At 43.5% G+C, this 12,283-nt stretch overlaps 1 protein-coding gene across 3 annotated transcripts in view; it reads left to right on the top strand.

Annotated features, from left to right (window-relative positions):
• The window catches only part of CCDC57 (coiled-coil domain containing 57), a 289,296-nt gene extending 277,682 nt beyond the window's left edge, over positions 1-11,614 (top strand). For 2 of the 3 annotated variants that reach the window (XM_063961240.1, XM_063961242.1), the window contains exon 20: positions 10,314-11,614. In XM_063961240.1, coding sequence (XP_063817310.1) covers positions 10,314-10,486 — 173 coding nt within the window. In that variant the 3' untranslated portion in view covers positions 10,487-11,614. The remainder of the gene's footprint in view (positions 1-10,313) is intronic. The other variant, XM_063961241.1, reaches the window with a different exon arrangement.
• Positions 11,615-12,283: the final 669 nt, after the last annotated feature.

Genomic DNA, 12,283 nt, shown 5'->3' with positions numbered 1-12,283 from the left:
CTACCACAGATGCTTGGGTGCAAGAAGCAGTATCTCACGGTTATGCGTTTGCTTTCAAGAAACACCCTCCTCAAATGTTTTTTCGTACCAGCCCGTCTTCAGTGGAAACGAAGGCCAGGGCTTTGCAAAAGGCGGTTCAGAAGTTGCTTCAGTCAGGTGTGATAATTCCAGTTCCTCCTGCACAACGAGGACAAGGTCTTTATTCCAACCTGTTTCTAGTCCAGAAGCCAAATGGGTTGTTCCAGCCTATACTCAATCTCAAAGTGCTGAACAAGTACATTTGGGTGCCTCGGTTTCATATGGAGACTTTACGTTCCATTATTTTGGCCATGGAGCTGGAGGATTTTATGGTATCCCTGGATATCCAGGTTGCTTACCTGCATGTTCCTATAGCACTGTCCCATCAGCTCTATCTCAGGTTTGCTATCCTCCTGCAACATTATCAGTTTCGGGCCCTATCATTTAGACTGGCCACAGCTCCCAGAGTATTCCCCAAAATAATGGTGGTAATGGCAGCTTATCTCCGTCAGCAGGGAATAATGATTTTTCCATACCTTGAGGACTTATTCATCCTGACACAATCTCAGGAATTGTTTCAGTGTCATCTGCGGCAGACAATAGCTTGTTTGCAGAGACATGGTTGCCTCATAAATTGGGCAAAGTCGTCCCTGGTTTCGTCACAACGGATGACTCACTTTGGGGATGTGTTAGATTCAGGTCTTCAGAAAGTAATTTTACCTCTGAACAAAATATCCAAAATTCAGTCGAGGATCCAGGAGCTGCTACACAGTCAAAGGGGTATCCATTCACGCAGCAATGCGCATGATGGGATTGATGGTGTCGACATTCGACATGGTGAAGTATGCTCAGTTTCTCTCGAGGTCTCTGCAATGTCTGATCCCAAATGGAATGGTTTTCATCAGACAATAAAAACGCAGACTTTGGTCCTTCCCTTGGAAGTAAGGAGGTCATTAGCCTGGTGGCTACAGACATCTCATCTAAACAAAGGGAGACCCTTTTGGATATCAGATTGGGAAATTCTGACAACAGATGCCAGTCTTCAGGGCTGGGGAGCAGTGTCAGGAAGAAGTTGCTTCCAAGGACAGTGGACCAAGGAAGAAAGTTGCCTCCCAATAAATATATTGGAACTTCGGGCCATTTATATGCCACTCATTGAGGCAAAGGACATTCTTCAGGGGAAACCAGTTCAAATTCGCTCAGACAATGCAACAGCAGTAGCGTACCTCAATTATTAAGGAGGAACTCGCAGCCAAAAAACAATGAAGGAGGTAAGCCGCACGTTAAGGTGGCAGAACTTCATCATCCAGCCTTGTCCGCAGTGTTTATTTCAGGAGTCCTAAACTGGGAAGCGGATTTTCTCAGTTGACACGCCATTCATGCAAACGAATGGGCTTTACACCCCAAGGTCTTCCAGACTCTGGTAGACAGGTGGGGGTTACCGGAGATAGATCTCATGGCTTCCCGTCAGAACAACAAAGTTCCCACATACGGGTCAAGAACAAAGGATCCCAGAGCAACCTTTGTGGATGCCCTGTCAGTTAGATGGGACTTTCGTCTGGCCTACAGTATGTGTTTCCACCGATCGCCCTGTTGCCCAGGGTGATGCGATAAGTAAAACAAGGAAAGGGCGCCGTGATACTAATAGCTCCGGCTTGGCCCAGAAGACATTGGTACACAGATCTGCAGAGGCTGTCGATAGATGCTCCATTTCTACTCCCTCAACGTCCAGATCTACTGTCACAGGGTCCTTGCTATTTCAAGCACCTGGATCTACTGATTTGACGGCGTGGCTCTTGAGACTTCTATTCTGAAAGCAAGAGGATTCTCACAACAGGTGATTCAAATGCTCGGAGCAAGGAAACCACCCTCAGCTCGCATTTATCAACGAATATGGCAAGCTTATATTCAACGGTGCAGTGACTGGAAATTTGACCCTAGGTCTTTCAGAGTTTCCAGAGTCCTAGCATTCCTTCAGGCAGGAATGGACAAAGGGCTATGGGTGGCTTCCTTGAGAGTGCAGGTGTCAGCATTGACTGTAATGTTCCAAAAGAAAATTGCTAACCTACAGGATGTTTGCACTTTCTTCCATGGAATGCTTCACATCCAACCTCCCTTTGTTCCTCCTGCAGTGCCTTGGGATTTAAGTTTAGTCCTAAAGGCCCTTCAAGTTGCTCCATTTGAACCACTAAAGCAAGTGGATCTTAAATGGCTGACAGCTAAAGCTTTCTTTCTACTGGCTATTGCTTCAGCTAGAATAGTTTCAAATTTAGGGGCATTATTATGTCACCCTCCTTTTCTGATTTTTCATCCAGATACAGCGGTTTTTAGAACCAAATCTGGTTATCTTCCTAATGTGGTGTCTAAATTCCACCTTAATGAAGAAATTGTTGTCCCGGCCTTCCAAGGGCCAGACCTTTCTGCGGGAGATGCATCACTGGACGTAGTCCATGCCTTAAGGATCTACGTGGATCGTACCAGTGCCATAAGAAACACAGACACTTTATTTGTTCTCTACGGATTTCACAAGAGTGTCTGCTTGCCTGCTAACAAGCAGACACTGGCGAGGTGGCTTCGGGTGACGATTTCAGAAGCATATTCCCAAGCTGATCTCCCGATTCCGGCTAATGTCTCTACTCACGCTACTCGTAAGGTAGGTCCATCATGGGCAGCACAACGTGGTGCTTCAGCTGAACAGATATGTAAGGCAGTTACATGGTCTTCCATTAACACATTCATTAGACATTATGCCTTTGATACATTTGCCTTTCAGTACACTGAATTGAGGCGAAGGATTCTCCTGTCCAATCAGGAGCGTCCCCACCACTAACTTTGCTTTGGGACATCCCTTCTTGTATGGAAGTGTGTGCATGTGTGTTCTTCTCGCCTGATTAGGGCTCTCTGTGATGCTCCTGCCCTGAGCTTTGAAAAATAACTGAATTGCCTATGACAGGAGGCTGGGATATAGGGGATTGGCCCGTTGCATTCTGGGAGGCCGAATGCTTTGATTGTTCGTGCCAATCCGCTGTCACTACCTCATATCCCAGTGTTTATCCTGTGGATATTGTGGACTTAGGAGAAATAGAGTTATCAACGGTAAGTCTACCATAACTATTACCGTATATACTCGAGTATAAGTCGACCCGAATATAAGCCGAGGCACCTAATTCTACCACAAAAACCTGGGAAAACTTATTGACTCGAGTATAAGCCTAGGGTGGGAAATGCAGCTCTAGCCGTACACAGCCCTCAGTGCCAGATATGCCCTCATAGTGCCAGATATGCCCCCACAGTGCTGCCAGATATGCCCCCACAGTGCTGCCAGATATGCCCCCACAGTGCTGCCAGATATGCCCCCACAGTGCTGCCAGATATGCCCCCACAGTGCTGCCAGATATGCCCCCACAGTGCTGCCAGATATGCCCCCACAGTGCTGCCAGTTATGCCCCCACAGTGCTGCCAGATATGCCCCCACAGTGCTGCCAGATATGCCCCCACAGTGCTGCCAGATACGTTCCCTCCCCAAGTGCCAGGTATGCCCCACAGTGCTGTTACTTACCCCTCCGTCGATCCCGCGCTGTCTTCTGGAGGGACACGAAGCACACAGCGTGCGCGGCTCTCCTGTGTCCCTCCTGCATCTTCGGCGGCCGCGGCGGGTCTATTATAGGAAGTGCCGGTTCGTGATCAGAGGTCACGAACGGGTATTTCCTGTAATAGAACCGCCGCTGCTGCCGCCGGAGATGCAGGAGGGACACAGGAGCGCCGCGCGCTGTGCGCTCCATGTCCCTCCTTCACACTGCTCTGCCTCTGCCTGCACTGACTCGAGTATAAGCCGAGGTGGCTTTTTCAGCACAAAAAAAAGTGCTGAAAAAGTCGGCTTATACTCGAGTATATACGGTATTTGTAATATTGACAGCCTCTATATCTCCTTACTTAGTGGTGACCTCTTCACTGGGGCAGGACATGCAAATTTGAGTGGTACTTCCACAACATTATTGATCACGCTGCTCAGGTTTACACATGGAAAATGAAAATGGGGATGTGTGTGTGCTGACCACATTTACAGTATATGTGCTGACCACATTTATATGTGCTGATCATTAAAAATATACATATTATACTGTACTGTGGACACACTTCCTAGTCTATTGAAATGGACTTCAATCAAAAGATGATTTTGAAGCATTACAACATTAATCTCCCTGTTGTCATGCACTGTAACTTTATTTTTTAATGTTTATTGAAAATATTTATATATATATATATATATATATATATATATATATATATATATATTTTTTTTTTATATTTTTTTTATTATTATTATCATTATTATTTTTTTTAAAAGGTAACAGTAGAAAGCGGGGTAGTATACAGAAAGAAAGGGGAATGCAGCCAGCAGTATACATGTGCACAATATATATTGGACTTTGACCAAAGGACAGCACAACAATGAAACAAAGAAATATATACAAGATGACATGGGTCATTCATTACAATTACAGATTACAATTGTGGAATTACAATAGTAAGCAAAAGTCAAACGGTTCACAGGTTAGCTAAGCTCTGGGCAGAATCACTCAACAGGAAAGAGACCAAATGGACTTTGTAATACTCTAGCCACAGGGACCTATTTGCAGAAAGTGTAACCAGAGTGTTAGCAATCTTACATAAGAGAGGTATTAGTTTATAAACAATCCATGTACTCTTTGCAATAGGGTAGAGGGAGAGAGGAATAGTCCACTTTTTAAAAAAATAAAATAAAAAAATAATATGACATTTAGTAGCATTTACAAGATGTCCAATTTATTGTTGAATGAATTTTTGGGGCTATCCGGAATGTATTCTCCCAACAAGTAAAGAATGTGTAGAAGTAAGAAGCATCCAAACTTTGGTGATAGTAACGGTAAGCTGATGAACTGCTTTCCAAGAAGACACAGCTTCATTGACGCCAACGTAAAGATAAAGCATCCAGAAAAATCTTCTATACTGTACGTATGTACCAGGACACCAAGTACCACTGAAAGAAAACATTTGCGTGAATTGTCTCTGCTACATACACTGGATGCAGATATTGATCCTTATATTTGACCAGGTTACATAATACAGCTGGTATATTGTAGAAAGCAAACCCTTCTCAGAAGATAAAACCTGTGGCGTGCATAGGTGTTGTACTTGGCCAATGCATGTTCTGCTGAGGAGGTGTAGTTTAACTGCATGACTTGTCTAACTTGCTGATACTGGTGGGATTGTCCTCTCTCAAAGATGAACAAGTCTTCTAGGTTAGTGAATCTGTACCTGTACTGGGGAGTTCTCAGGCACAATGCATCTGCTTGGACAATTTGAAGAACATGTGTGAGAATGGGCATTGGGAACGGTGGTTTGCCACCAATGGTAATGATTGGAGAGGGTGATGGGGACAAATTGGCCATCTTGCCCAGATTAATAGGTAGAGGAGGATCACTGGATGTGTGCAAGTAAGAGACATCTGTCGGTTGACATCAGCCAAAGAAGAGAACACACTACTTAAGTTTCCATGTCCACCCATACTACGGTGGAGGGGGAGTTGCCAGAGAACACAGCCAATCGAGCTGCGTAATATTTTTGCAAAATTTAAGAATGCCCATGCACGTGCCCCTGTGTGAGTGCTAAAAAAATGTGAGCTTGGGTAGTTTGACTATTCAAGGCAGTCAAGTCATTCTTAATGTAGTTCAAAGGGAGAGGATAATTGGAAAGTACTTCAACCTTCTTGGGAAGCATGATCCCCATGTATTTGAGCTGATTAGCATACCAGTTAAACGTAGAGTTAAGTTGCAAGAGCTGATTTTGTTTCAAATGCGACCAAGACATATGTCTTGGTTGTATGCAACTTGAAATTGGAATAGGCGTCAAAGCGTTGAATCTTATTAAGTACACACTGGTTTGAGCTCAGAGGATTTGTTGCAGTCAGGAGAATGTCATCGGCATAGTATTCTACTTTGTAATTGGAGGAAGAACGATATACACCTGCCACATCTCAATTTGATCTCATTTTAGTGGTCAAGCTCAATAGCAAAAGCAAAGCTAAGAGGAGGTGGGGAGCACACCTGTCTAGTGCCATTACTGATAAGGAAATGACTGGATTGCACCCATTAAGCCACAGTACATAACCCTGTAGCATTTTGAGATGTCTTCTGCAGTTAATCTCCTGTGAACATTAGACATACAGTAATGTACAGTGCGTGCGATAGAAAATAATAAATGTAAAGCAGGGGTCAGTTATAACCCCCTCATTTGATGACTGCCAGATTAATATAATAGTAAAACAAGCCATGAGTGATGACTTTTCATTTTAGTTTTTATTATGCATGCATATTTGCTACACAGGACAGCTTACAGCAGCAGCATGTGCATGTTTTACCCGTCCATACTCGGCACAAGATGGCGTTCGGCGTGGTAACGTGGAAATATTTCATAGTCGCTAGTAAATTCAGACTAACCGTTCTAAAACAAGTGCCACTCCCCAAACAAGTACCTCCCCTGCTTAATGGGAAATTCACCACTGGTTTTTTTTTTTATGATTATTTAAAGAGATATATCAAAATGATCATTACGTTGAAAGCAGCCTGCTACTTGTGCAATATACCTATCTGAGAGCAATATGCTTCCAAATGTTGCTGACAGCAAAAAGCAAGTGCATCAACATTGTGTGGTAAATTACATACTTTATTAGACTGACTACTTGGTATTTAGAGGAGATTTTTAAATGAAAAAATATAATAAATAAGATCAATTTATCAAGAGAGCGCAAAAGCAATTTATTATATCAATAAATTTCCATAAAAATTACTCAGTTTAAAATACACACACACAGACAGTAAAACATTACATACAATAGTACTCTGTAATGGTAATAATAAAACTATAGCTCCTATAATGAATATGGAGTCGTTATAATCACCATTTGTTTATAAATTCCTTAATTCAGCTGGATCCAATCCATTTGATGTGCTTAAAAGGGCTAATTGTTAAATGCTTGTAACAAACAGTATACCGTTCACGTCTCCTGTAGGGTACACCTGTTAATGACAAGTTGAATCCCTGGTGCTAGAATCACCTTACTACGCTTTCACAGGTATTAGCAGAGAAGGACTATGGGCCTAATTCAGACCTGATCGGTGCTGTGCGTTTTCACACAGCAGCGATCAGGTCTGAACTGCGCATGCCAGACAGCCAACGGCTGTCTCAGCCCTGCGATCGCCTCTGCCTGATTGACAGGCAGAGGCGGGAGGGGGTGGGCCTGTGGCGTTTGGCCACCGCTCAGGGGGCGTGGGCCGGGCAATGCAAGCGTGCCCAGACCGTTGGGGGGTGGCGGACCGCGACAGCTGCGACCCTCACAGCGGCGAGTAGCTCCTGTCAGCAGCGCGCAGGAGCTTTGCTGGCAGGGAGCTACTATTCCAGTACAAAAGCATCGCTGTGTGATGCATTTGTACTTGTGTGGGGGGGTTGGACCTGACGTGGGGGGACTAGCTCTGTGCCGGGCGTCCCCCCACATGCCAGGGAAGCTGATCGTAGATGTGCTAAATTTAGCACATCTACGATCAGGTCTGAATCACCCCCTATATGTGATGAGGAGACACAGTGTTGTACGCTTCGTAGCCCTGATTGCAGTCAGATATTGTCTCTAAGAGACAGGGCAGGGAGGGCGCTATAAGCGCTGGAAATCACAGCATTATGCTCGACCCGTCTCTACAGAATGCCGCTGCACTTGTCATGTATAGGAGTTCAACGTATTACTTCCAGCTGGGAGATGAGTTTATTTGCAGACCTCTTGGTTAGGTTATTTAGCGTACCTGCCGTTCCTTAGTTCGCCTGCGTAATGGTTGGGAAGAATGAACTCCAGTACACTTGGGGACCCGCTGAGAGTAAGTTCAGTGCAAGTCCAAAATGCCTATTTCTCCTTCCTTACATGTTTCTCTGCCGATATGCAATGGCAGTTTCATCAACTTGTCATTAACAGGTGTACCCTACAGGAGACGTGAACGGTATACTGTTTGTTACAAGCATTTAACAATTAGCCCTTTTATGCACATCAAAAGGATTGGATCCAGCTGAATGAAGGAATTTATAAACAAATGGTGATTATAACCACTCCTTATTCATTATAGGAGTTATAGTTTTTTTATTGCCACTACAGAGTAATATTGTATGTCTTTTCTAACTCTGTGTGTGTGTGTGTGTGTGTGTGTGTGTGTGTGTGTGTGTGTGTGTGTGTGTGTGTGTGTAAAATTGCTAATGCGCTCTCTATTTTTTTCCAGTCTCTTTATTGTTGCAACACGACTCATTGGACAAAATGCAGATTGGTGGGGCCACAATGTGTGTTCTTTTCCTAGCCAACCAAATAGCTACCCAAGGTTAATCTCTTATCATTAGTTCAGAAACTGATGTGCTGTGAATATTAAGAAGGCACTCTGTTGTTGAAGTCCAATGTCAATATTTGACCTGGTCCTTACACCTGTGTTTTGCAACACAATTGGTAGATTACATAAACTGTGAGTTTCATTGGCCTGCTGTATGATTGCATCACACAGATTACAGCTGTCATTGGGTTATCTGTGCACTTCCCCATCAGACACAATGTCAACAGTGTTCACATCAGGCTATTGGGCTATAGTGAGCTGTTGTCTGGGTGAAATGCTACACATTGCTAAGTATTAGTAAATCATTTACTAGCTAAACATCTCCTGAGTCTACTGCAGAATAACTGGCTGCATGTGAAGATGACAATTCTACCTTTCTACATACAGCATTGTATGCTATCCCAGGCTATTTATACTAATACACTAGTGAGAGGATAGACCATTACGATTTTATTTAAAGGGCTTATAGTGTGTTTGTAAGATTACGAATGTAACAAAATAACACTTCACAATATGTATAATGAGTCCATTCCTCACTTTTTGTTATGTCCAAAAAATAAGGGTGATCCAGAAAATAAAGACCGTTTGGCTGTTAAAATAAAAAACAAAATTGTTTATTTTTTAAACACAAAGTACCTATTTCTCTACATAATCACCTCCTTCATTTAAGCAATTATCATATCTGTCCACGAACTTTAAAATCCCATTGTTGTACTCTGCTGCCTCCATTCCATTGACCCAGTTGCTGACTGCAAGCTTCAACTCAACATCACATACAAAAAGTTTTCCCCCAAGGAACTCTTTGACCTTAGTGAAAAAGCAAAATTGATTGGAACAAGGGGCCAATTCATGTTTATACGCAATGGCCGTTGTTCACATAATGGAGTGATTATTATGCGCATGTGTCATGATCGCAATGCGCATGCATCAAGGTGCCGCTACGATTTCTCACGCAATGAGAAATGCATGGAGAAGTGATTGACAGGAAGTGACCGTTTGGAAGTGTTAATGGGGAGTGGTTGGAAAAACATAGGCCATTTTTTTTCGGTGCGTGTATCTGCTGTCAGCTGTGAATTTGTACATACACAAAACATGGCGCCTGCGTAGCTACTGCTTCGTCCAGTCTGCGCAGCCATAGGCCAACCCTTAGCCTCATTGTTCCCCTTATTTGCATACAGGTTTCCGAATGTGTATGCAATTGTGAATGAGTGTGCAATGGCTGTGGTGGTTGTCTCTTTTCGTTCCTGGGCGGCAGTTTCACTTGCTAACATTAGCAGCTTCGTAGCCTAGAAAAATCGCAATTGCATTTGCGTACAAACATGAATTAGACCCAAGGTCTGGACAGTAGGGTGGTTGATCGAAAACCTCCCACTAAAACTTTGACAAGTCATGGGTTGAACTTCAACTTATACGTTTGTTCGTCCATTAATGAGCATATCACACCACATTCTCACATCACCATACACCTGCTTTAATTGGCATACATCTCAGCAGGCCTCGCTTTCTGCGCATTCAAGATATGAAAAACACTTCTCACTTCACAGTCGGATGGATTGTGTATTATAGGGTTCATTTTAACAACACACAACGTTACCAAAAACAACCATACAAACTCGCCACTCACAGAGAAAACAGGTTAGGGAGAGCGCCTGGTCATGATTTGAGGAGGGCAAATGACGTGTGCTGTGGGATTACGCAAACTGTCTTACTTTGTGGATTACCCTTGTATCTTGGTTATGTTTTGAAGCTTACCATCACTACTTGTCATTATAAAAAAAATAGTGTTTCAATAAATACCAAGCTTACATCAAGTAATAACACATTCATACCACTTAGTTTCTTAATGAGCATTTAAGGTCTAATGCTCTTACTAATTTGTTTATGTCTTACACACAGTAGTTTCTACAAGAGACCAGCCAAGACCGGGAAATACAAGTAATAAAATATCTTCATTGAACACATTGAAGAAAAGTCCTGAGAAGATCAGCAGACCAGTGATTACCAGACACACAAAGAGTCGCGGTTCCAACACCACCCCAAAAATCCGGAACTATAATTTAAGAGACTAATGAAATAACTGGACATTTATAGGAAGGGTGGTCTTCAGTATGCCGCCGGCCGGGATCCCGGCAACCAGCATACCGGCGCTGGGATCCCGACCGCCGGCATGCCGACACATATTCTCCCTCTTGGGGGTCCACGACCCCCCTGGAGGGAGAATAAATAGCAGTGCCCGCAGCGTGGCGAGCCTGCAAGGGGCTTATTAGCGCTCGCCCATCTGTTGGTATGCCGGCGGTTAGGATCCCAGCGCTGGTATGCTGGCCCCCGGGATCCTGGTCGCCGGCCACTCATACTACACCCTATAGGAAAACTGCTGTCCTCATCTTGAAGTTCAAATGCACTATTACATCTCTATCCAATGGATAGTTTTATTAGCAATAAATATAATAACAAATACCATAATTATAAATCTGAATGTTTCTTTTGGGGAAATCAAACAAGTGACTGTAAATATTGTAAGCTAGTCAATTTCAAGGTATACTGTAATTGGTTATTGCTTTATGGTTTCATCTTTTATTTGGATACAGTGTATTTGGAATTGCATATTATGTACAAATGTGTCCTCATACATTAGTGCTGTAGTCAAACACAGGCCCTCTAAGCGTGCTGGGTACCATTAGATTCTGCTAGCGTCAGGCATCTTTTTGCCGAAAATGTGTCTTAGTCTCAGTAGGACTAGGATGCACCAGGAGACTATGCTGATTACTTTGATATGCAACACTGTGTGTGACTGAGTCTGTGAACCTGTATTCAAAGTGCTATAATGCAGTGGGTGCAGCTATTTTTCCATGCCAAGTTCCATTGTGCTTCATATACAGACTCAGTTGCACACGATATACAAGTGTCCTATATCAAATGAATTAGCATAGAGATGCATTTCGTTAAAAAAAAGTGCCTGTTGCTAACCAATTTTCATGGGACCTGACCGCTCACTCATGCCAGGCTGTGTCACATATTGAGGTTAGATGTGTGAGGACACATCTGTTTATCCATGAGAAGTTCTTTATAAAGTTTTTGGAGTGAATTCAATTGGGTGCGAGGTAAAAAACCTTGGGTACCTCGCACCCAATTTTGGATTACTGCGGGTATACACGTTCCCAATATCTGCGTTCTCATTAAAAAAAATGTGGTACCTATCCGGTGGTCTCCCCTTCATCTTGCCACTGTGGAGGGGGCTGCTGGGAGTCCCAGGAGTACAGGGAAGCGCAAGGACTGCTGGGAGATGCAGTTCTTCCAGTGGCTTGCTCTGGAGGGATTATTACACTGCACAGGGGGATTCACACACGCCGAAGGTCATTGACACACACACACACACACACACACACTATTACTCACTGCTGCTATAGAGGTCTGGCTCACAATTTTAGAGGAAGATCCCACTTCAGGAATATTGACTAAGCTAATTTGAAATTTCCAAGTGCTTAATTTGTCCTCAAGGGGGGATGCCGCCAAGTTAAGTCCTGGTGATTTTTCCTAAAAATAAAGGTTTTAGAAAAAATCAGACTTACTCTGGAGGTGTGTGAAAAAAGGTGCAGTGATTTCTATAGAAATCACGTCCCATTTTCTGTCCCACAATTGAATACCAAAACCCTGCACTGCAGGAAAAACCCCACCGGCAATTCGATTTCGCCATTGGTGTTTTGGATTTTTTGTAGACCTCATTTTATCAAAAGATACAACAACTAATACCCCTTTCAGACTGACAGAGTCGGGTCACACCCGGGAATGTGTTCCGGGACGCATCCCGGGATTGACCCCTTTCAGACTGCACTTAGACCTGGAATCGACCCGGGACAGCCCCATTC

Source organism: Pseudophryne corroboree, chromosome 3, assembly GCF_028390025.1.
Source record: "Pseudophryne corroboree isolate aPseCor3 chromosome 3, aPseCor3.hap2, whole genome shotgun sequence".
Classification (NCBI taxonomy): Eukaryota; Metazoa; Chordata; class Amphibia; order Anura; family Myobatrachidae; genus Pseudophryne; species Pseudophryne corroboree.
Note: the sequence above shows the minus strand (reverse complement) of the source record. Positions and strands in the feature narration are given on the sequence as shown.